We start from the raw sequence: 24,172 nt of genomic DNA, 5'->3' as shown, positions 1-24,172 counted from the left end.
ATGACATCGATTTTGTGACCCTAAACATCACCAAAAATACCACAGAACAAATCCAAGAAACAGTAAGAAAATGGGATTTAAAGAAAAAACACTTTGAAGATAAAAGAGAGAGAGGAAGCCAACCGAAGCTACCAGCGTGAGCCGGGATTCCAGAGAGGTCCGCAAGGCTACCAAAGAGAGCAAGGCTACCAGCGTGAGCCGGGATTCCAGAGAGGTCCGCAAGGCTACCAAAGGGGGCAAGGTGCTCAAAGGCAAGAAGGGTTCCAGAGGCAAGGCGGTTACCAAAGGACCCCACCTGACCAACAGGAGGGGCCACGGCCCCCACCAGCCAACAAGAGCGGTTTTCTCTCCTCCGAAGATTACAACAAGTTGACAACAGAGCAGAAAGAGGCAGAAACAGGGCAGAGGTAGTAATGGCTAAGGGGGCGCGGGTCACAGTGGATCATGCCTATTGGGTGGGGGACGACACATACACCAACGTGGATGGAATCCCCTATCAGGTAGATACTGGTGCTGAAGCGTCGATGACCCGCAAATGTCTTGAAACAATAGGACACCTGACCGTTCAACTAGCCGACGGAACCATCAAAAAGATTCCGTTTGGCATCTGGAAAGGAATTGTGTGGGCTCTAGGACCCGACAATTTGATGACAATAACGGAGCTAAAAGAGCTGCATAGCAGCCCAGAAGTTCGAACCCCGATAAACCAGCGACTAGAAATTCTAGGGGCAAAACTAATCCAAATGGGATCATTACAGAAGTAACCCAGCAAAAGACTGAAGAAAGTGACTTTTCCCCGGAGGGAAAAGAAACGCTAAAAGACATACTAGCACACGCCGGAGTGGCTAGGTTAAAAAATGACTGTGGAGACATGGGTGCAAAGTATACCCACACCATAGAAGGGGGTGTACACCCACCCGTCCGCCAATATCCCCTGAACCCAGGCGCCGTTGCAGAAATGGACCTGATAGTCACGGAGCTCAGCGAGCTAGGGGTGGTGCGCGAGGAACCAAGTCCCAACACCAACAGCCCAATACAGGCCGTTAAAAAGCCTGAGTCATCGGGAGGAGGATGGAGACCTGTGATCAACTTCAAAGCCCTCAACTGCAGGACTGTCGCCAACCGAGCCAGCCTGATCAACCCCCAAGGGACGCTGAAAACACTGAGACTGAAAAGGTACAAATCCTGTATATATCTGGCACAACTGCACAACCCGTGAGTAAGAAAAAGACGACACAAGACGACATACCATCCGAACCGTTAGAGTGGACTCTATACACAGACGGATCGAGAAAAGGACAAGACGATAAAGCCTACTGGGGCTTCATTCTCAAACACAAAGAGAAGGAGCGCTCCAGACAACGAGGCCAAGTCCCCGGCAGTGCCCAGACCGGGGAGGTGACAGCGATACTGGAAGGTCTGCTCGAGTTGGAGCGAAGAAGGGTAAAGCGAGCCAGAGTGATAACTGACAGTTATTACTGCGCCCAGGCCCTGAACGAAGACCTGTCCATATGGGAAGAAAATGGTTTTGAGAGTGCTAAAAACAAGAAAGTGGCTCACGAAAACCTATGGAGAAAAATAGCCAAATTGCGGCTAACAATGGAGCTCAAAGTGGTGCACCAGAGGGCCCACACGCGAGAAGGAACTCATTGGCAAGGAAACAAAAAAGTGGATAGTTTCGTCCAGATGAGACAAATTGTCTTTGTTGCGATCGAGAAGTGGGAAGATTTGCCCAAAGGAAGGGTAGTCCCAGAAGAGAATGTGAAGGAAGTGGTGCAGGCAGTGCATGGCGCACTAGGACATGCAGGCACCGTTCTGACGCAAAGGGAACTGGAAAAGCAGCGACTCTGGATTCCTGAAAGAGAAGTCCGCAGAATCCTAAAAGACTGTGAGTTGTGTGGTCGATACAACGCAGGAAGGAGAGGACAAAGGGTGCGAGGACTCACCATTAAAAGTACCGTACCCTGGGGTTCTATCTGCATGGATGTGGCAGGACCCTTAGGGGTAAAAGCGGAGAAAAGTACCTGTTGGTGCTTGTGGACTCCATGTCAGGATATGTAACCACAAAAGCCGTGAGAAAAGCTAATGGCAACAGTGTTGTTAGCACGCTGGACCAAGTCTGTGGCTACTTAGGGGTGCCTAAGGAGCTCAGGACTGACAACGGCACGCACTTTCGCAACGCTAAAGTGGACCAGTGGTGCCAACAACATGGGGTAATGAGGATCTACTCTCCCCCATACACCCCACAGGCCAACGGGGTGGTGGAAAGGACCATTGGCTTGGTGAAAAGTTGGATTGGGAAAAATGCCAACTCGAGAGAATGGAGCACTAAGACCCTGGACATTGCCAAGGCCCTGAACGACCGCTAACGAAGTGACAGGCCCTCCCCTGCAGAGGAGCTGATGCGCCGCCCCTTCACGTCACAGGAAGTGGGACGGGGCTCGGAGGATAAAGAACCCAAGCATGAGCAAAAAGTGCCACTTCGAGTAGGACAGCGCATCTGGATCAAGGCTCAGGTCGGTGCATCTGACTCTGCAGTCAAAGCCAAGTACGAATCCGACATAGTGGTCAAGATATTGGACAGTAATACTGTTCAACTTAAGAAAAAAGGAATCCAAGGAATAGGGCAGCTGAAGCCAGTTCCGTACTAGGAGAAAACCAGGAACTCAAGAATGGCCACCAACATACAATATTTACCACCCTACGTCAGAGTGGTCAATGTCAAAGGGGTGGTTACCATGAGAAGGACGTACATACTACGGGGCTCTGGGCAGGAAGAGCCCTGAGGAAGTTGGGATATGCAAAGAAAGGATTTCTCTCAGAAGAAAAAGAAGTGTTGCAATGGAGAGAAATCATAAACGACTGTGTGGTCTGCCTGCTGCCGACCACCCTAGCCATTGCATGGCGGGGACCCGGAAACCAGAAACCACACCGGGTCACAGGAAAAAGAAAAGAATTTAACCGAATGCACCACAAACCAGTGAAGGTTATGTATGCATATGTATGCGGCTCATGCCGTGTGGAGACATTACCAAGGTTGACCTTCATCACCCAATGGGATCTGCAGGGGACAAAGCTGAACCTAAAGGACTGCGTCTGCCAATGGGATGGACACCGGCTGCACCTCTGTGCGTCCTGCTCCTTACAACATCATTCAACATCATTCCAGGAGGATGCCCGCTGTATCTGCTGTGGAATCGTCACGGAGCAGATATTGCACCTATGGGAGGTAACCCCGGCCCTATGGTGCACCCAGTGCTACCTGGGGCATTTCCCGATAGGAGCAGCCAGCGGTATCTTCTGCAAGGGAAGTATCCCTTATATACCTGCGATGAACGTGGTTGAATGTATGGAAGTAGAAACGAAGGCAAAAGTAGTGTGGAATTCCGCTGAGAGAGCTGTACCAGAAGTTCTGCTCTACAGTAATGGTATGTACTGCCCAGTATATGCTAAAATCTGGGAGTACCCTGATGGCACCCGGGTGTCACTTCGTCGTCATTGGGCCACGCCTGCCAGTGGTGCTATACTGCGCACCAACTCCAGAGGAAGATGACGACGCAGCAAGCATCACGGGTGTGGAACACCGAGACGTGGGCGTCCAGACGGAGGCCGCAGGAATAATACCAAATCTGATGGGGATGTGGGGATACGACGAGGAATGCGGCGAGCTGGTGGAGGTTATCCCTGAGGGACTAGCGGGATATCGCGAGTCTGAAGACGACGCATCAACCAGCCCAGTCCCTACCCTGGCTTCCCTCTCTTCAGACAGCATACTGGACCAGAATGTGATAGCCCTAGCACTGAGCATGGACGAGCAGCTGAGGGACGCCGAAGATGACGACCCCTTCCTGGATTTCCAGCGACCAGGTCTGGATGGCCTGGTGGTGATCGACAGCTGGGAGCAAGGATCAGAGCCGTCATCACCGGAGGATGACATACTCGTCATCACCGCAGAGGGGGACGACGAGTTCCTTGAGGACTACTTAGGGGGCAACGCGGCAGCCTGAGACCTCAAGAAGGGGGTGTCAAGAAGAGTTGAGATCACAGAGAAAGCTGCGTCGAAAACATGCATACACGATCAGGGGAAAAGTCTGGATAAAAAGACACGAAGTATATACTCAGAAATCGACAGTTAAAGTTGATGAAAGATAAAGTTTATGATCATTATATAACGAATGTTTAATACATAGAGTGATTTAACAAATGTAAAAGCTGATTATAATAATGATCTGTGTACCAGAGTTGAAATGTGAAGGGTGTGTGTGTCAGTGGAAAGTTTTGGAGAAGTGAGAATAGGCAAAAGACTGAGACAGTGAGATCAGAAACAGATGTTTTGGGCGTGGGTCGGGTAAGCAGACACGCGACTTCGGACTCTGTTGCAAGAACAAGGCACGGAGGGAAATAAGGTACTTTCCAGACATACGCACTCACAGAAAAGGGTGGGATAAAGATCATGTGTTCAGAATAGGAGGGGGGGAACAGACAGCCCAGATCAAGGATATAAGGAGATGCTTGCAAGTCGCAAGCTGGGATTTCTACACGAGAGCCGTTCCAAGTGCTCTGAGAAGGAAGATACGGACGATTCGCGACTGAAGTATTTGAGGACTCCGTCTCTGCTCACGAAAACAAAGATTGGCATTCGTGGACAAAGATTGAAAGACGGAGGGTTTCCCTCTCCCCCCTGCTCGACTTTAACAACTGAACAATGGAGGAACACGGCAGTCCTAGAAAGACTTTGTACTGAGCCTTGAGGACTGTTGAACGAACTCCGCTGAGGGAGCAGGAGGACCGAGGGTCTGGCCAGACCTTCGCTCCTAACTCCAAAGGAACTTTTTCACCGTACCTTTGAAATCCAGCTCCAACCGAGCCGTCTCGGCAACTAAAACCAATGAGTATAATCAAGGAATTACAAGTACGAATCAAGTGTAGTAACATTTTATGTGAGCTGTAGCTTAACCCTTGCTAACTAACTAAATATATCCTGCAATAAATATCTAATCTGCATTTAAAGTAAATTTCTCAAGTGCATTTATTTGCTTAAGTAGTAAATGTTCCTCGTGGCAGTAAAAGGTTAAATCTATTGTATGTCTAACAACTGAGTTCATTAAGGTTATCCTAGAGACCGAATCCACTTAACAATCCCTTACGGTTTTAGAAGTAATCCTAGCCGTTAAAACCTAACCTGGCAATTTACCAAGAGCACGGATCCAGAAGAGGGAAGCTGCCATAACTGACGCGACTGGTAGGAGCGCCCGGGGCCAGGGTGGCCTCTCGGCCGAGTGCGCTCAGACCGGAGGAAGCAGGGTAGACGTCGGGAGTAACGGCAGTTAGCAGAGCCAGGCGAGTTCCCTCGTAAGAACACCAGCTCGACAATCTTTTAATAGAGAGCTGAGTCAGTAAGTAGACCCGTATCGGGCCGAAGTACCCCAGGATCTAACAACTGGTTGCACTGAGAGTCCTTATGGCCACACGCAGCAGCTTTGGGGCGTTTGTCCACCATGATGGCAAACCTGTAGCAGCCAGAGAGAAACTCAATGTAGTCTGGCTCATTCTAATGCTCATCTGTGTTAGTAGGACTTTGTTATGAACATGGGTGCATGTTAAAAACACAATGTATGTACGAAAAGGAAAATATAAAGAGCCACAGAAAGCCCTTTTCAAAGGAATGAGTCCGTCCAGGATTTACCCACTCGTGTGTGTGCAGTCAGGCACTTCGCCAGATAATCCCAACCAGAGGCCAACAAATCCTGTCAAATCCTGTCTGAGTATTCGTCGCATGTGCAGCTCTCACAGAGGCAGCCCCGGCCCCCGAGGCCTCCGGCTCTGTTCGCTATTGGATTTCACGATGGATTGTCATGTTTCCTCCAGTGACCTCCAGTGTGTTTCCAAGACTCTACCCCCACGGAGCACCCGAGGAAGAACTCTTCTCTCGCTAAACCCCAGCTGGACCAGTCATTTAAAGGACTAAGAGCATGGCCGTGTCAGATTGTCATCTGGGAAGGTACTCCTCTGGAAGTCCGCTAAAGTTCCTCCTCTGCAGTGCCTGGTCGACAGAACGAATGAAGGGGTCGATCATCCGTCTCATGTCGGGAGTGAACGGGTCAAAGGAGGGCCCCGAGGCCCCCGAGCGTTTGAAATGGCCGTCCTGGTTGCTCTGGGCACAAAGCAGCCTCTCCTCGGTCATGGTGGCGTTCAGGAAGGCTGTGATGACACGGAGCTGAGGGAGGAGGGCCGTCTGCAGATCCTCGTAATGCACCACCAGCAGGCGCCGTCCGAACTTCAGCCAGCTGAGAGCATGGGACGCCCACCAGGGGGCGTAGCTGGAGACAAACTCTGGCCATTCTGCTGGTGAAAGACAGCACAGTTGGGGACATTAAGCCTCATTTCCACTGGCGGTTCGGCTCGACTCAACTGTTGCACTATTTCTGATGTCTTAATTAGTTATTAATTATTTTGACTTGCATGCTCTTTCTTTTGTAGCCTGAGAACTAAGAATCACGGTGGTTGCGGTGCATGAGAAAGTAAAGAGCCGGACAGTATTACCGTTGCTTTTCCACTGTGCGTCTGTGGCATGCCCTAAATGTCCGGCACACTTGCGGTTGAACTCAGCCACGAGGGAGCGGTACGGGTTTCGAATCAGCAGGATGGCAGAATCGAACATCTCGATCTCCTTCTGACCGCTCTCGTGGGTCTTCACGCAGATGCTGCGGCCGCTCCTCCAGTAGTCCTTCTCCCCTTTAAAACCTGGTACAAATGAATCAAATAATGGATAATGGTCAGCTGCGAGGGCAGTATGTCCCCGAGCGCTCACTCAAACTCTCCGTTGTCCTCCCCCACCTCTGTTGTAGAGCGTGCCGTCGAAATAGAAGCTGCCAGTGTAGTAGCCAGTCACAAGCTCGATCAGGTGTCGCACCCAGGTGTTGCCCGCACCAGGAAAACTAGAAAGGGCCACCAGGGAGCTGGATCTCTGCGGCAGAAACATCCTCTCTTTGCACATGGAGTCTGGAAGGAGAAGTCGTTATCGCTTTTAGTTACAAAACAAAGCAGAGATGCACCCGATCACAATCCAGTGGAAAGCTCTTCTAGTGATCACATTTCTTTGTCTTTATTTGTCAAGCATATTACCATCTAATTGACATTTGTATATGCATTACATGAATATAAAGTATTGTAACAGACAAATTCGCTATTAACTGAATTGTATTGCTCATGTCAAAACACAGTACAGCTGTTTTGAGGGTGGCTTCAGCCACAGCTGCCTTTTGTTTCCCCTGTCACTAGCAGCCATGACTGTTCCTCCTCGTCTGAGTAGACTCCACAATGCAGCCCTGAGGAGCAGTTTACCTGCTGCATCTTGATGGCTCGTTTTTGTCATGAGCTCACGAGGACACTACGTTTTTCAGTTTTAAAATGTTCTTTTATTTGTTTTCATGGACGATACGACCCAAAATAAACACTTCAAGCGGACTACTGGATAGCTGGAAGCAAATTATGTAAAGGTGCAATATAAAGGGGATCTAGAGCATTAATATAGCATCACACAACGGTTATCTATGTAAAGATATAGTGAATGAAGTCTCTCCCTCTCCGTGTGTTGTAATCAGAGTCGTGCTACTAGTGAATGTTAGTGCATGTGAGGGAGAATGTGCATGTGAGCGTGCCCCACAGGTTAGCCGTCGGCCGCTATTCTGCACTGCTCTCACACAGCCTTTACAGCTGATAACGTCGGAGGAGGAGCGTAGCGCCCACCCTCTGGTTCCCCCTCAGCAAAACCCTGTCAGCTCAGTCAGCATTGTTGCTGTAGTTTGCACCGTTAGCACCGTTAGCACCGTTAGCACCGTTAGCTGCGAGCCGTCTGCTCAGCGACGTTAACAGGCAAAAGAAATACTCCAATCTCGTATTTAGCTAAACAGCTTCTGTATAGAAACGCTTCTGTCCCAAGATTTTGAATAAGCGGTTGATCACTGTGACTGTGATTTCTACAAGTGCAGATGATTGTTATCTCACCAAGCACAGGTGTGTGATACACCTGGTAGTGGGCATGCTCAGTGGGCACCGTGGCTGTGGAGTTGGCGGTGTGATTCAGCCCAGCGTCCTCCACACACTGCTGCTTGTCAGACTGCTGGTTGAGACTGAAAAGAGACGACGTCCACGTACAGAAACAGTGGGGCTTCTTGAACACAGCCAACGGGAGCTCCTGCAAACCAAAAGCACAAATGTTCTCCGTGTCTTCCTATGACTCATCACAGTTACTTTTCTTTCCAAAGACGTGTGTTCTATCCGTGGGTCACCTGTCAGCTCAGTTCAGTGGGAGAGTGGGCATCGCTCCATGCCTCATTATTTTTTCTCACTTTTCCAGGTGAGCAAATGCTCAGTGTCAAAGTACAAGGACTGACCCCAGTAAATACTATAGAAGAGCTGTGCATAATCACATGCACACACACCACTGTGAGAATTAATCACAATGCAATCACCACCTGATGCAATATTTCTACCAGCCAATTCAGTTTTTCGGCGGAGACGCAGCTGCATCCAGTAAGATGCAGAATCCAGACTATCTGCTTCTCATTAGAGGCACATTAAACCTTTAATATTCAGCAAAACCCAAGGAGCTCTGCGCTCATGTGCCCTCCTGGGAGTGGAGACAGCTCTCTGAGCTATGGAGTCTCATCTCCTGGAAGAAACAGAAAGCTACTTGCAATAAATTGATCATCAGGTCCATCGTTTCAGAGGCCTAATTCCAACCTTGTCTGTGCAGGTCTCGATGCAGGACTGCGTGGTTAGGTTGGGCTGAAAGGAGTCGATGGGGAAGGTGCCAATGGTGCTCTTCGTCAACTTGAAGCAGCCGCGGTAGTGAACATTTCTGACTGGAAGTAGACAGACACACAAGAAAATAGTTGCACACTAGTGGCAGGTGAACAAGAATGGATTTGACAGGATTCAGCTGCATAAACCAGCACTTAGAATTTAATTAATGTATTCACTGATGAGCGCAGATAGAGGGTTTACTTCGAAATTAATTGTCGGATTTTTTAAAATAGAGTTACATCGACATCAGGGTTGAATTTAAATGATCCGTCTCAAAGTGTTTCTGCCCTAATAATTACATTCCTATACTTAACTGTATTCTGGTGTATAATACATTCACAATTCAGCTGCAAATCTCCAGAGACACCCAGCCCACTAACCATGAATGTTAATACTGGATATGGTATAAACTCCTTATATAATATATTTGACCTTGCCAACATCAATAATGTGGCGCATACTGTATTTTAAAAATACAGAAAACCGCTCTAGTAAGAGAAATGGTCATGTTTAAGCAGTACTGATGAATTGTTTACATTATTATGTCTTTGATTATTAAGGCACATACACAGTTTTAACAGCGGAGTCACATACTGACATGTTGCTTAAATATGTTGCTGTTTTCAATGTGTTGTGGAGGATGCACAGGAGCTGAAATCATGCTGCATCAAGAGCTCTGTGTGTCACGCTCCCTGCAAACAAGGTGTATTCTGTGATACACAGTCTATAAACTCCACAGTTCAATCAATCAAGTGTTAGGTTGCACATTACTCTCACTTTGCCCAAACTATTTTACATTCTGACAATTTTTGCCAGTAAAAAGAAGAAGTAATGAAGGGAAATCCAACAAGCTCGAGACATCAGGGATGACAAAGACATCAAGCATAGGGCTGCTCATGTTCTATATGTCTGTGTACGCTACGGAATTCATTTTCAACACAAAGTCTTTGAATTTTTTTCTCTCACAATAATGTCTTTAGATTTTTACGAAAGGATCTGTACATTTGCTAAAGCAGCTGGGCTCTGTATTTTTAAGCAAACTGGGCTCAAATATAGGAATAACTAGTCCATTTGTTGGGGACTATTTTCAGCCTTGGATTAATACACATTTAGTGCTCTTGTGCTGCAACACCCCGGGGTGTCTCGAGGACAGACCAAGGGTATTGCAATGTACGGTCTATGTCTATACATCACTAAGACTGGTTGATGGTAGCTATCCGGGACATGAGAGCTGTCCAGGTGCACATCAGACAGATATAATGAGTGTCAGAGCAGCGACGGAGAGATGAATCTTTTACTCAGCCTGCATCACAGTCTGAGACGACCAAAAGAAGCCAAATTAGACTGTACGGTGAAAACCACTTGGCTCACAGTGAGGGGAAGTTAGCTGTCATCTGAAAATTTGCAGAGCAACATAGCATAAAACTAAGAGATTTCAGAATAGACCCATATTATTGCAGCCGCTTACTTCAGTTCATAATTTGCATTGAGCTGAATGTATGTGTTGTGTGTTCAGTGGCTTTCTATTTTTTAAATGTTCTTCTCTATCGGGGTTGCGACAATGAAAGGAAAAACTACATCATGACCAAATAAAGCACAAAGTGCTGTACAGAATATACACATTTATAATAAAACAAGGTGAAACACAATAAAAATAATCCCTATAAAAGCATGTCGTGGTTTAAACATGTTGTGTAACTAGTGAGTATTTCTGGATGGTGTATGTGTGACTCACTGGTGTGTTTTTTAATAGTTTTTGGACAGTGGAGCTCAGAGTTATGTGAAAGGTCTTGGTTACACAGGCGGTATTTGTTGGAAGGATTAATTCAACAATTGCTTCAGGTCTGGTTTTGGCCAGACCTGAAGCCGCTTCACACCAAGCACAGACGCCTAACATTGTTGGACAAACACTGCGACGACCACTTCAACAACCAAATAAAGGATAGATGTAGTATTAATATATGGCTTGAGATTGCCCATACGATATACGTTGGTCACGGTTTGGGGCGAGCCACAACAGCTAGCATTAGCATCAAATTTGGGGTCCGATTACTTTATGTATTGTGTAGGTAACGTTAGCACCTGAGACATTCTGTCTTGATGGGTTTTTGTTGTGTGGAGTGGACATGGGCACTCTTATTGTTGTAGTTATTGGTTCTCTTTGACGAGACTATGCAAGTTTATTGCTAACAGCTTTTTAGCTTAGCCTAAGGACTGGAAACAGCTAGCCCGGCTCTCTTTGAAGGTATATTAAACTGTTTTTATATTTGATGTAACATGGACCACGGCAAGAAGGACAATTTACACCGGACCCAGTTGTTATACCGAAAATTTGCATGCAGATTTTCCATATACCCTGCAACACATTTTCGTTTTGCACTTGTGAGAAACAGCTTTTATCCCTACATACAGACATGTGCGAGCAGCGCACCGTTTCTTTGACTGACGCAGCATTCTGTTGACAGAGTTCTGTTTATTTCATTTTGAGAATTTAAGTGTTCTCACTCGTCTGCACCAGCACAGCATCTCATGTAGAGAATAAATAACAAACAGCACCGCATCTTCTCTGGGGGAAGTTGACTCACATTTCCTGTGACCTGGCAGCTGCTCCTCCACTTTGTAAATGGAGAGTCGGCCCACGCCTCCGCAGGGAGACCCCCTCTCACCCCGACACACCAGGCCGCAGTCCTCCTCGGGGGCCCGTGTACTACTGATCCGGTTCCCGCAGTGGCATTCGGCTCCAAACTCCAGACCTGCAAACTGGTACCCGCTATCCACACACACACACACACACACACACACACACACACACACACACACACACACACACACACACACACACACACACATACACAGATGAAAACACAAAAAACACAGTGAATGCCCTAGCCAGGGGCAATGCATCACCTCAAGCTCTTGCCCTCATGCTAAGCCATTCCACAGGACATTAGTTAACATTTCCAACTCATCATTTAACTCAGCATTAGCTCTACAGCGTGCCCGTCCCCGGTAATGTTCGTCAGGGCTTCTCTCTCTGCACTCTGACTGTGCGATACCTTTTTTTCCCAAAACTGAACTGCGGTCACCTCTGATCTGTCCTTTACATATCAAGGCTGTTGTGACTCATCCTCTCTTTTTATCCTCCCTCCTTGGGAAAGACAGAGTTGACCTTTTCATATATGCCCTTTTGAAGCTTCCTCATAAATTGCCTTGACTTTTTACTCATTGCGGTAATTGGCCCACTCAGGTAACGAGCACGACTGCTTTCCATGCGGACAGGGGATTGTGGAGGAGGGCGGGGGGTTCGTGGGGCCGTCTGACTGCATCCATCTGTCCCCTGCTGTTCTGTTTCAGCGGGGCTACGCTGCTTCCTCACTGCTATGACATTTAGAGGAATAATTTGTTGAGTTTCAAATCCTTCTACTTCCTCATACTTTCAGCTACGAAAAACCCAACTGCCTCACCCCGTTTCCTTGCAGCTTTGGACGGTCGTTACAACGCTGCGAACTCGGCTCACAGCGAACCAAACGAGGGAGATTCACAGTGCGGCCACAGCAAAGCACATATCTAACCTCTGATTTATTCACTAACCGCTGTGGTCAGCTCATTCAGCTTCTAACACACACACACACACACACACACCTCCTTCCTTCTGCAATAGATCAAGCCTTCTGTCCTGGCCTGCTCTTCACCCCCCCCATCTTTTACTGTCATCCAGCCACCTGGCTCTCCGCTGGCTCCAAACACAGGAGGCATTCATGGAGGAGACTGAGATCCAAAGCGTTTACTCAAACAGCAGGCCCTCTGTGGCCCCTTCACGGCAGCCCGCCACCAACACATTACCTTTCTGAGCAGGTGTCTTGACACAGAGAGCTGGTCATTTTGCGCAGGTCATAAAGCATGGTTCCTCCCAGCGCACGAGCAGTGGCATTGTGCAGAAAGCAGCCCATGTAGGTCCCTGCATGTGAGAGAAAAGCATTGAGTGAAAAGCATCCCTGTAAAGGAGCTCAGCAAGTTACAATAGATGAGTGTCAATTTGAAAAGTATGCTTGAGATTACAACAACAATTCGTCAACAAAACAAATGTATTAGATATTCAGTTCATCCTTTAGATCATTTGTCAAGACAAAATATGAAACATTCTTTGTTTCATAAGCGTGAGGAGCTGCTTCTTTTCCTTCATTTTATTTGAATGTCACTTGAACACCGTTGGGGTTTTGCCATCGTTAGTCGGACATAATAAAGCAGTTTGAAGGTGTCACCTTGGGCTCTGGGAAATAGCAATGGGACGTTTTATTGACTAAATGATCCATCAAACTAATTGACAATTTAACTGAACATGAAAACAATGTGCAGTTGCAGCCCCAACACAGCATGTACTACACCAAATATGAAGTCAGTTTTCAGGTTTATTCTGAGACTCTGAGCACGTTTACCAAAAAGAAAAGACAGAATTTGAAAGAATTGGAAAGAATTCCGATAATTCGGCTGTGCCGTGCCATGGCACCAAATTCTTACCCCCTGCTTTGGGCCACCTTGCTGGCACCTCACCCATCTTCCAACACGGCCTTTATTTTGACTCAGAATGACAGGGTGAAAACACCAGCATTGCTGTCGCGGCTTGAGATATTTCTAAATGCACTTTGTTCCATGTGATACATTTTACTGATGCGCATGAGCACAATGCGCACATCCACAATTAGCCGTAATTTAGACGTAAACCAGACTTCCTCTGTCTTAATCTGGCACTGGCAGCATCCTCAAACGGTGCCAGTGCATCATCACTTACTCACAGTTATTGTGAGCCATGATATTCAACTAATTCATAACATGACGAGACCTTAATTTACCATCCAATAGAGATGATTCTCATTCTTACGTTACAGGGAACCTATTGACTTGCACTCGAATAACCACCACTCCTGTAGAAAGGGGGATGTAACGCATAATCGGCTCTGACAGACTATTATGATGTGCTGACAAGATTAAGGCTCCATATAAAACGTCACCCAAATTCAGCCTTTGATGTTATCCTTGTCTTTGCCACATTGCTACATCAAAATCAGCTCAGCTGACACATAAAAGTCTTCTTTAGAAATACCAGTGTCTGTGTGGAGGGCAGCATATGCATTTCTTTTGTGTGCAGACTTAATTTACATCTCGCCCCTTGGGTCTGAGACGGTTATATTTTTAGGTTATATACCAGATGTTCTTACTCGGTAAGTGTTTGTTGCGAACAGTCTGGTTTTGGTGAGTGTATGCAGTTCATTCCCCCAATGTTGGCCTTTTGGTTCATTTCACAGGTTTTGTGAATTTGTATTCATGGATGTTTTAAAGGTTTCAAGGACTCCGAGGATTCAGCTTTTTTATGTTTACTACCCACATAAAAATAAACTGATGCCAACTGGCCTAAGAGGATTTAAAAATAAGTGTTGGGAGGACTGTGGAGAAGTGGAAGCAAGGTGCACGGACGAGATGGACGCAAGCGACGGACCGTGAAATCTCCTGGCAGCCCGAGCATCGCTATATCGAATTTGTGATTCAATCAGTCTGCAACGTCCTCTGAAGCCCGTCCAGCGCGTTGTGCTGGGCGAGGCCGAGCCGCCAGCCGCCTCGGGAGACAACCACTAGAGAACTCCAGCAGCTGCTGCCTGAAAGCACTAAGAGACCGGGGCTCTGCCAAAGTCTGTGGCAGGGAGCATCTCAAGAGGCATCACCTAAGGTGAGCCCCCCGCCAGCCCCTCATCCATGCAGCGGGGGCAGGTCATTGCTTTAATCAAAGTGAAGGAGATGCCTCAAGCAGCTGCGGCTGAGGGTTAATGGAGGGAAGCAGGCCCCAAATCCCATGCATGATAGAAATGACTGCACTTAGGCCTGGCACTGTGTTGCTTCCTTAACCACTGAGACAGAATGCCGTGCTGGAGCCGAGTCGTCCGCACAGGATTGGATGGAGACTAATGACGAGGATGGCCGAATACGAGGACATGGGTAGCATGTGCACTGTGTGTGTCCTTTTAAAGTGGGCTGAGGAGGGTTCACTGTCTCGCTGGGTCTATAGTATCCTTGCAGAGGAGAGCCATACAAACTGCAGCAGAGGGTCAACACATGGTAGGCTGACCCAGACCGGGGTCAGATCATCTCGGCAGGGTTCCTGATATTGAACAACCTGAAATACCCAGTGACTGTGACTAAATCCATCAGAAGATGTACAGGGGTTTGGTTTGTGGGACAGATGCAATGAAATGATGATGATAATAATCATATAAAGTATGTAGAGACTCAATTTAACCATAAAAGTCGAATGGGCAAAGATAATAAGAATAGAGTTAAACATAAAGAAATGTAAAGGATAACATTTAAAAGACACTATAAATATCTGTTATAGAAGTATTCAAATGTTAAAGTGCATAGTTTTCCTGTAGGGAAGATGTAAACAGTACATTTGTCACTTAAAAATGTATTCAACAGTTTATTGTTCTTTCCATAAAAAAGGTTGTATCTCAAAGAAAGCAGAGATGTTATGTGAACCTTTAAACCAGGGGTCACTAATAGGCGGACCGCGGTACGGGTCCGGATCCATACGCCGCTGTATCTGGACCCTGGATCTAAAACCACTAGATCATTTGGAATTATTACATTTTCACGGAGCGCTTCTATTTTAACCGGCGCAGCTTTTCCAGCCTTTCCGGCTCATTCAGCGGTCCAGGAAACACACCGACCAATTACATGCGTTGTAAATCACATCACGTGATGCTGCTCAGCCAATCAAATGTGTGTACTCTGATAAACTTCCCCACTCGAGTGAGATTTACACACACAATACGAGAGTCACAGAAGTTATTTCACATGAAGAGAAAAAGTGGCGAGTGAGACCAGAGAGACCAGAGTCTTTAACCAAGAATGGACATATATGTTAATTCTTCATGCGAACAGATTAAAACCAGTTTGTCTCATATGTTCAGAGAATGTGACGATTATTAGAAGATGACAAGAATATAACATATATATATGACATCACTTCACCCTGAATGAACTGAATTTAAAGCTGCAGGACAATTCTGTTATGTAATATTTTCTAAAAGGAAGTCCTTTATTTCAATATAAACATATTTCAAAAGCTTTCTGTTATGTATTTCATTTTTTTAATCCAGTCATAATAACATTTATTTATTATTAGAGTATGTATTATTTATAATGCATCCAGTTAAATTTAATATCTGACAGTAAATATGGTTGAGGTGATGTGTTCTTTATTTGATTTGACAGTCAGGTGTTGACGACATACAGACGTTAATACAACTACTCTGCTCCTTTAATACATATGGGACTAAATCATAGAACAAGTTAGACATTACTGTGATGTTCTGGACTTTTACTGAGGACATTCTCTCTAACTGGACCTCGTTGAACGTTAATTGAATACCGCTGCTTTAAACCTTTCCCTAAACCATCCTTTTCTGATATGAATCAAAGAACCCTGTGCTCGCTGCCTCGTCTTTGACTGATGTTCAATTATAGGGTCTTTGTTAGAGAGAGAATATTAACTGTATGTATAAATAGAGAAGAAATGATTGCGATGAACAATAAGGGCCGTGTATCAGGAGCCAAGGACATAATTAGCCGTAATGTGTTCAACACAAGCAGGTATGTTGTGTAGTTTCTCCTTCACACTGACAGTTACACACGGTAACGCAGTGTTCGGACTCTCTTCTCAACGGTGGGTTTCAGTGTTAGCTTTGCTCAAATAAAAGACAGAAGCCTTTGTGTAGTAAAAGATTGAAGTGGTTTTTCTCTACTTTCCTGCAACTTTTACAATATTACTATTCATTTATGTTCATAGAACACAGAAAGAACATCAAAGAAGACGTGTATGTATATTTTCAGGACCTTCGGTTCGCTGAGAGGCCGTCCTTGTTATTATAACAACAAAATTCAGATGGCAGGTACATGACTTTATAATATTGTTGATAAATTTGTGATTTTTTATTCATAATTATACCAATTTAATCTCAGATAACATAACCACCCTCCCTCGGCCCTGTTCATGTTTTTCTTTTACCTTTCTGACTACCTAAAAGCTTTGCAGAGGAATCAACACAGACAACATAAAAAACGATGGGGAACATATCCACACAGAGAGTGAGGCTCCCACTGCACAAGCCGGCCATATTTCTTACTTCTGATCCTGCTGCACATCTCTGGCCGTAGTGCTGATGTGCACTTTACATATCAAGGGATTTTTGTGACGCATCCCTGCGAGGCACAAAGTCACAAAGTGTTATGCATCTCACACTTTTATTATAACATGTTTGAAAAGACAGGGCTCACGGATCTATGATTATCTGAAAATGAAAAATGCGTTTGCAAACCTTTCCACCTAGCTGTGTACTGTTATTACTGCTATGTGCTGTGTGTCTAAGTAGTCCGCGAAAAATAGATGGAATAAAGATCTTTTAAAATAAAACAGTGGAAACATAAAGATTGAAAAGCAAACCAAACCTAGCCATATGTTATTACAAACACTAGTTGACTGACTAGAACGGCAGGCTTTTAAATATGCATAGCATGATGATATTCTATCTTTCAATCCTTTGTAGTCTGGAGTAAGGCCTGACAGAGATACAGTATAGGCATACACAGATGTATAGGTACCAGCCTCTGGTATGCATCAGCATTTAAATATAGAGTAATTGCAGTCCAGAAATAACAAAGATCTTTTTGAAGCAGTTTAGGAACAGTGTAGTTTGTCCACAAGAGAGCATTGACAGGTATAATTGTACATAATGAAATTCCCACTAAATCACTTGTCCACAATTCTTTCATAACCAAATTTAAAGGAATTTATCAAAAATATTTGTCTTTAGGTTATGATAAAAAACGAATACCGGACAGTCATTTATTTTTGGCCAAGAACTAGGCTTGAGCTGAGAGACCCGGATAACAAGATTGTGTTGCATTGGTGAGAGCTGTTTAATGACTGCATATGGGGCTGAATAGTCCTGATTTAGCACCTTATCATTTGTACTTGACTCACAGCGATGAGAAACACTTAACCATTAAGTGTTCTCTTCAGTGCCCTGCCTTTATTTGACTAAGCAAGAACGTGCCTCTCAAACCACTGGAGATTCATCACAAATGATATGTGACATTGGGGTAACATTGTAACTATGACTGAGGCAAACGATTGTTTTCACTGATGATGAAACTGTACATACATTTCTTTATTCATTTATTTGTAAGTTAGACAATTACGAGATCAAAATCAAATCGAATGTGACGCTCCAGCCAGTAGACGCTTAGCTTAGCATTAAGACACAAGGCTAGCATGGCTCTGTCGAAAGGCAACAAAATCTGCCTACTTTTAAAAGTAACATGTTATATCTTTAGTGGTTGATTAAAGTAAAAACGACACGTGGTGGTTTTATGGAACGTCATGTGCTAGCTAGACGATTTCTTGGCTGGGAGCAGTGACTTCCTAAAGTCCTTGCCGGTTGCCTGGCAATATCTCAGTGACGTGGAAAAATTAAACAAACTGATCGAACGCGTCCATGAGTACGTTTTAGAGGTGCTGATCGGTGGATTTCTAAGCCTTAGACCAGGGGTGTCCAAACTACGGCCCATTTTTAATTGGCCCGCAGCAACGTCTAAAAATATTATGTAATATGGCCCACACTTGAAACTTGCGCTTGACTGTATTGTACTTCTTAGTTTCACCACTAGGTGGAGATACTGTGTTGAACAAGGCAGCTTTTCCACAAAATAAGAGCAATCAAAGAAACGTTTAGAAATGATGACACGTCCTACACTGGTGCCGAGCGAGAACAGAAAGTTAAATGGCAGTTAGCTCAATAAGAGTATTTTTTTCCGTGCAAACAAAACACAAGAAAAAGTCACAATAGCAGCCACGAGGTAGCTCAACTCATTGCCCGCCACGGGAAACCTTTCTCAGATGGTGACTTCATAAAACAGTGCCTCACTAAAGTCGCAAGTGCCCGGAATAAATGCAGGAATTCAACGTTAGCGTGTCCAGAAACACAGTTGTGCGGCGAATCGAAGACTTGTCAGCTAACCTAAACCATCAAGTGTTAGATAAAGCTCGTGCTTTTGCTTTTTACTCCATTGCATATGGTGAGAGCACAGATGCCACAGACACCGCACAGCTGTTAATTTATTTGCGGGGAGTTGACGATCATTTCTGCATTAGGAGCTGCTTGATTTTAGGAGTCTAAAGAGCACAACAACAGGTAAGGACATGTTTGAAGCTGTGTCAGATGCAATTGACAAGATGGGACAAGCTGTGTGGAGTTATAACAGATAGGGCTCCAGCTATGAAAGGCGCGCGCAAGAGAGCGGAGGTGAGGCTATTAAAATGCAGCGTATCACCCACCAAGAAGCACTCTGTGCTAAGACAGTCCAGCTCGGCGATGTGATGAACACGGTTGTGAAAACTGTCAACATAATTCGAGCATGAGGGCACTCTACGCAACTTCAATGTTGCGCACTTCCCCACGCAGTCCGAAGTCAAATGTGCTTTTCCAAAGGCCAACCTTTCTGCTAAAAGGGGGAAATACGTGTCCGTGATAACGTCTCTCATGACAGAACTCAGTCAGTGCTTACGTGGCGGCTGGTCAATAGAGGGCGATAGGGCGCCGCCCCACCTTGAGCCACAACAAATAAAATAAAATGAATAATAATAACAATAATAAACGATACAAATTGTCAATATTTGTGTTTTTGAAATATGGAATCACCCAGTAATATGTGTAAAATATGATATCTGCGGTAAATATATGCTTTTCCTGCATGTCCTCTCTGCGTGTGCACGTCTCAGCAGCTCTGGGGCGCTGGAGAAACTGCCCAAAAGAGCAGTGAAGCAGTTTAGCCAATTGCTGATTAAAGATATAAATGTGTGACATACAATTTAGCCAATCAGCGCCCTCAAATAGATTCAGCTTGGAGCAGAATCGATTCTGCCCCAAGCTGCGCGTTCCCGTCCGGACGAGTCTCTACAGGCGGGCGCGAGCTCCAGCACGAGCACTACTCCTCCAAGACCCGTTTGAGAGGAGAACTTTGAGGAGAAACTGCAGAGCTGATATCAGATCAGCCTGACCTCACAATCAGACAGCAGACTAGCAGGAAAGGGAAGCAGTACATGCGAAGCTACTAGCTGTAAATAAGATGTCCTGACGTGTTTGTCAAAGTGTTATTTTCTGCTTTTTTTCATGTTGGAATAAATGTTAAATATTTAACTGCAAAGTAGCAATACGTGTTTGATACCTTCATTTATTTAGCATTAAATCATACTGGGATGTTTGCTGAAATTGATTGGATGTGGCACAGCCCTACCTAGAACATGTTCCACCAGCTGCCATGGCTTTCAATATTTTTCTCTCATTGAGAGAGACATCGAGCTGTTCTCAACTCCCTTCTATTTGAATAATGAGTCTGTTCGGCTCAACATACGTGAGCAAACATCTCTGTTAAATCTGAACAAAAGCACATTGAGAACCAAATTTGATTGATTTTGCTCACTTTAACACACTAGAGGTGAGGCGATCGGACCTGAGTGGCCCAGCCCTTGGTATATTTTTCTGTATGTGACCCTCAGTGAAAAAGGTTTGGACACCCCTGCCTTAGACAGAGGGAGGCTGGCTGTTTCCAGTCGTTATGCTAAGCTAAACTAACAAGCTGCTGACATTAGCCTCATATTTAGGCCTGCTGGATGGAACCAAAGCTTCGTAATATCGATCTTCTCATTGAACTCTCAGCAAGAAAGCAAATAAGACAAACTCCATCCTCCTTTCTTTGTTGACAGAGTTTAATCCAACGGTTAAATCCCAACTCAAAATTCCGTTTCTCCTCCTTCAGCCATTGAGTGTTAACAAAACAAAGCTAGGTAAAAAAATAAATAATCTACACCAAGCAAAATGCCAAAAATATCATAATTTCTTCCATATCTTTCAATTTGAACTCTTACTACTCCGACTAAGCCACTGATGGCTACTTCAAGTTTCGTTTCACAATAGTCACGTGCTCGCCCACTGACCAATCACAGCGCACGCTGCACCTCACTGCAGAGCTGCACCTGGAAACTGAGCTGCGCGTAATGCTGACGTACTAGTAGGCCAGCTCGAAGGCTCTGGCACGTCAAAGAATATGTCCAACATGTCAAACTAAAGATCTGATTGGTTGAAGACTATAACAATCAACAATATCGTCCCCATTCACTTAAACTGCAAAGGGATTCACTTGTGAGTCTGCAGGCCTTGGGCCTCTCTTCTTACCTAGAGACACAGAGGTGAAATCTGATCTGATAAAAGCTCTACTTAAAACAAGCTGCACTGGAAGCAGAGCAACTGAGGAAGACAGTAGCTGTGCAATGAGAAAATAAGATAATGGGAAAAATATTTTTATAAATTATAATACATGTAGTGTATTTCAGAAAAAATATTAAATTATAAAATAGCTATAACTTTGTGATTCTGTTTAGGCCAGCAGAGAAGGCCTTGCAGGCCCTGACGGCCCACCACTGGTCCTGGGTAATACATTTCAAAAGAAAATGAAACTGATCTCATCCCTGCCTCCCAACGTTTCTCATCTGTGTTATACCCTTCTTAGTGACTGAGTGGTTGTCTAGTGTCTGTTTAAAAGAAGCATTGAGAGCTTTTGTAGGATGCTTTTCAAGAATGAGCTGGAAGAACAAATGCTCCACCGGAGGTAATTCCATTGTATTGATCATTTCAACAAAATGGGAAAGACACTGACGGGCAGTGTGAAACAACAGAGTAAATCTCCAGCAGTGAAGGCTCCTTAACAGCGAGGGCAAGTCAGGAATTATATAATTTTTATCTTCGTAATTACTCATTTATTTCCAAGAAACTACTTTGATGCCTGCCTGCCTTTCAGCGAGGATCAGTGAGCACTTTCCCTCATCTACAAGATCTGAAGCACCCACAAGTAAAATGTCATATAAATGTATAATGACGGCTGTTTAAATGTTCTAAGGTCATGATTATCTGTTCGTGAAATGTCAATGAAGCCTGTTGTGAGTGCGCCGCGGAGCCTCTGTGCAGAGAGCGCATTACCTCGGCCACCTGAGCTAAAATGGTAAATCACAAAACAGAATATAAACTTGTGTATTCGCTCCTTCATATATTATTCACCAGGAAAACCACCGACTCCGTCAACACGTCTTCACCCAGGATATTTCAATCTCGCTCATCCTCTGCTCTATTTCAGATCAGCGTGATTGTGTCGAAGCTGAGTGCTTTTTCTCTCTGACCCTGCTTGTGTTTAATAGGAATAGATGTGCACAGACTTGGCTCTACAAGGTCAGTTAACGATTGGCAAAAACCACACCAGATGCTGTGACGAGGCCGCGCAACCACAAGTCTGTCGGGTCAACTGTCTTTTAGCAGCCGTACGGAGAGTCCCTAAGGTTTGGAAAAGCAGACAACAAGTAGCACAACTTTAGTCTTGGTTCATTTCTGTGCAGTTTGTGGTGAAGAATATTCATTTTGTATCCACATGGTCAGCTGGTTAAAACAGTTGACTGCCTCTTACATGTTGTTAACATCTCACTGGCACACTAATGAATGTAAATAGGGCAAGCAGTGGTCACATGTTAGCATTACCACCGGCTGCTTTTGGCTGCTGGCCAGTTAGCGATCAGGAAAGATTATTAAGTTACAACTCAGTATTACTCCAGAAAAGAACTGGACGAAAGACGGGACGGAGTCAACTCAAGGTGGAGACAAGTCCAACTCTTCAGACTGAACTTTAAAGCTGTAGGGTCGGTACTCTTGGGAAACCAGAAAGAGTACGCTCAAATTAAAAAATGATCCCAGTGATCCAAACCCTTTTCCAATGAAAGCGAGAGTGCTTACATATGTAAAGATAATTTCAACAAATATCACAAACCATGTTTCTAGAATACCTAACCCACACCAGTGTTCAGTTGTACGTATTGAATGTGCGTAGTTATTTACCTTTATGTCTGCTGCTCCTGAGGAGAGGGACTCTCTGCTCTGGGCTCTCTGGCAGCAGACTGTGAAACCAGCGGCGGTGCAAGTGTTGCACCCCCAGGCTTTGGGAAGCGGGCCAGTGCCGCCCCGCCTTGGCTCCCCCTCCGGATGCGGGCTGAACTGCAGCGGCCCATCTGGAACGCGCCCTCACGCCCAGGCCCGCCCAGGTCCTGAGGATGGTGGGGGGTGCGGCGAGGGCCAGCAGTGGCGGCAGGCCGGCGAGGTTGGGCTGGGCCACCCTGACACTGGAGCGCTGCAGGAGCAGAATGCTGCCCGCCATCAGATAGGCGATGCCCAGGCAGAGCAGCAGCATCTGAGCGCGCTTCAAGAGGCAGTGCAGCCTGTAGTGAGGCGCCGCCATGTTTAACCGTCTCTCTGTCCTCAGTGGAAGGCCATGTCAGGGACTAGGAGGGAGAAGATGGGTAACCGACTTACGACTTCATGATGGCGGAAAGACCTGCAGCATCTGGTGATGTGGAAGACATTGGCCCTTCATCGTCCAATAGCAGCAGTGGAACAATGGATGTGTCACAACAGAGAGGGTCTTAAAATCCAAGGCTTGGGGCAGAGACTCCAGGATGATCCCTGGAGAAAAGCTGAGGCACAAAAACAGAAAAAAAGTCTGGATTTAAAGCAAGAGTTTTTCTCTGAGCACAATAAGGGAAGTATACGCCTGGGGGATTCGATGCACAGCTCATGTTGACATATGGGCTTGTGTTTCTGTCTTGCAGCCTCTTGCAACACATCCCTTATGTCTGCTGCTGCGTTGGTCCCTCTCTGCCATTTGTTTCTAATTCAAAACCCTACTTCAACTTGTGTTCTGCAATTCTATTTAATTGTATTTGAAAGGGGTGGGGGCAAATGACACCAACCTTTACTAAAATGGCTTTGGATTTCATTACATTTCTGCACTGTCAGATCAATGTCAGATGATATCATGTGATAATAACAAATAACAAACTGCCTTGAGATGCTGATGAAATGAGGATTATTATAGCAGTATGCAGACAATCTGTGGAGAGATTAATAAGTGATGAGTAAAAAAAAGGAAACAGGCAAGGATGAGATGTTGAAGATGTCTGAATAATTGGGATGTAAAACATCCCCTGATACACTGACAGAAGAGGAGCAGTGAAGTGCTTTTGTTTTTCTGTCACGATGGCCTCTCTTGTGAGCTGATTTTTACTTCCAGCCTGTAGAGGTGCCCACGGTACATTAGCTATGTCTGCGCACCCCTTCAATAGACGCCGACCATATCCATTCACGCATCGGTGGCTCGTCACACACCGTCGTACCCTTCGGCTCTACTTTTTGTCTCAGATCTCTCGTGCACACCCCCC

The 24,172-nt window shown here is 45.5% G+C and overlaps 1 protein-coding gene across 1 annotated transcript; it reads right to left on the bottom strand.

Annotated features, from left to right (window-relative positions):
• Positions 1–5,989: 5,989 nt before the first annotated feature.
• Positions 5,990–23,193, bottom strand: wscd1b (WSC domain containing 1b; the record flags this gene model as incomplete). The annotated part of the gene is made up of 8 exons (XM_079282971.1): positions 5,990–6,342; positions 6,544–6,744; positions 6,838–7,002; positions 8,008–8,197; positions 8,746–8,867; positions 11,394–11,578; positions 12,652–12,766; positions 22,797–23,193. 8 exons carry the CDS (start codon positions 23,191–23,193, stop codon positions 5,990–5,992), a joined length of 1,728 nt encoding a protein of 575 aa, XP_079139097.1.
• Between the last annotated feature and the right edge of the window lie 979 nt (positions 23,194–24,172).

Source organism: Melanostigma gelatinosum (genome assembly GCF_949748355.1).
Source record: "Melanostigma gelatinosum genome assembly, chromosome: 14".
In the NCBI taxonomy this organism is placed as follows: domain Eukaryota; kingdom Metazoa; phylum Chordata; class Actinopteri; order Perciformes; family Zoarcidae; genus Melanostigma; species Melanostigma gelatinosum.
Note: the sequence above shows the minus strand (reverse complement) of the source record. Positions and strands in the feature narration are given on the sequence as shown.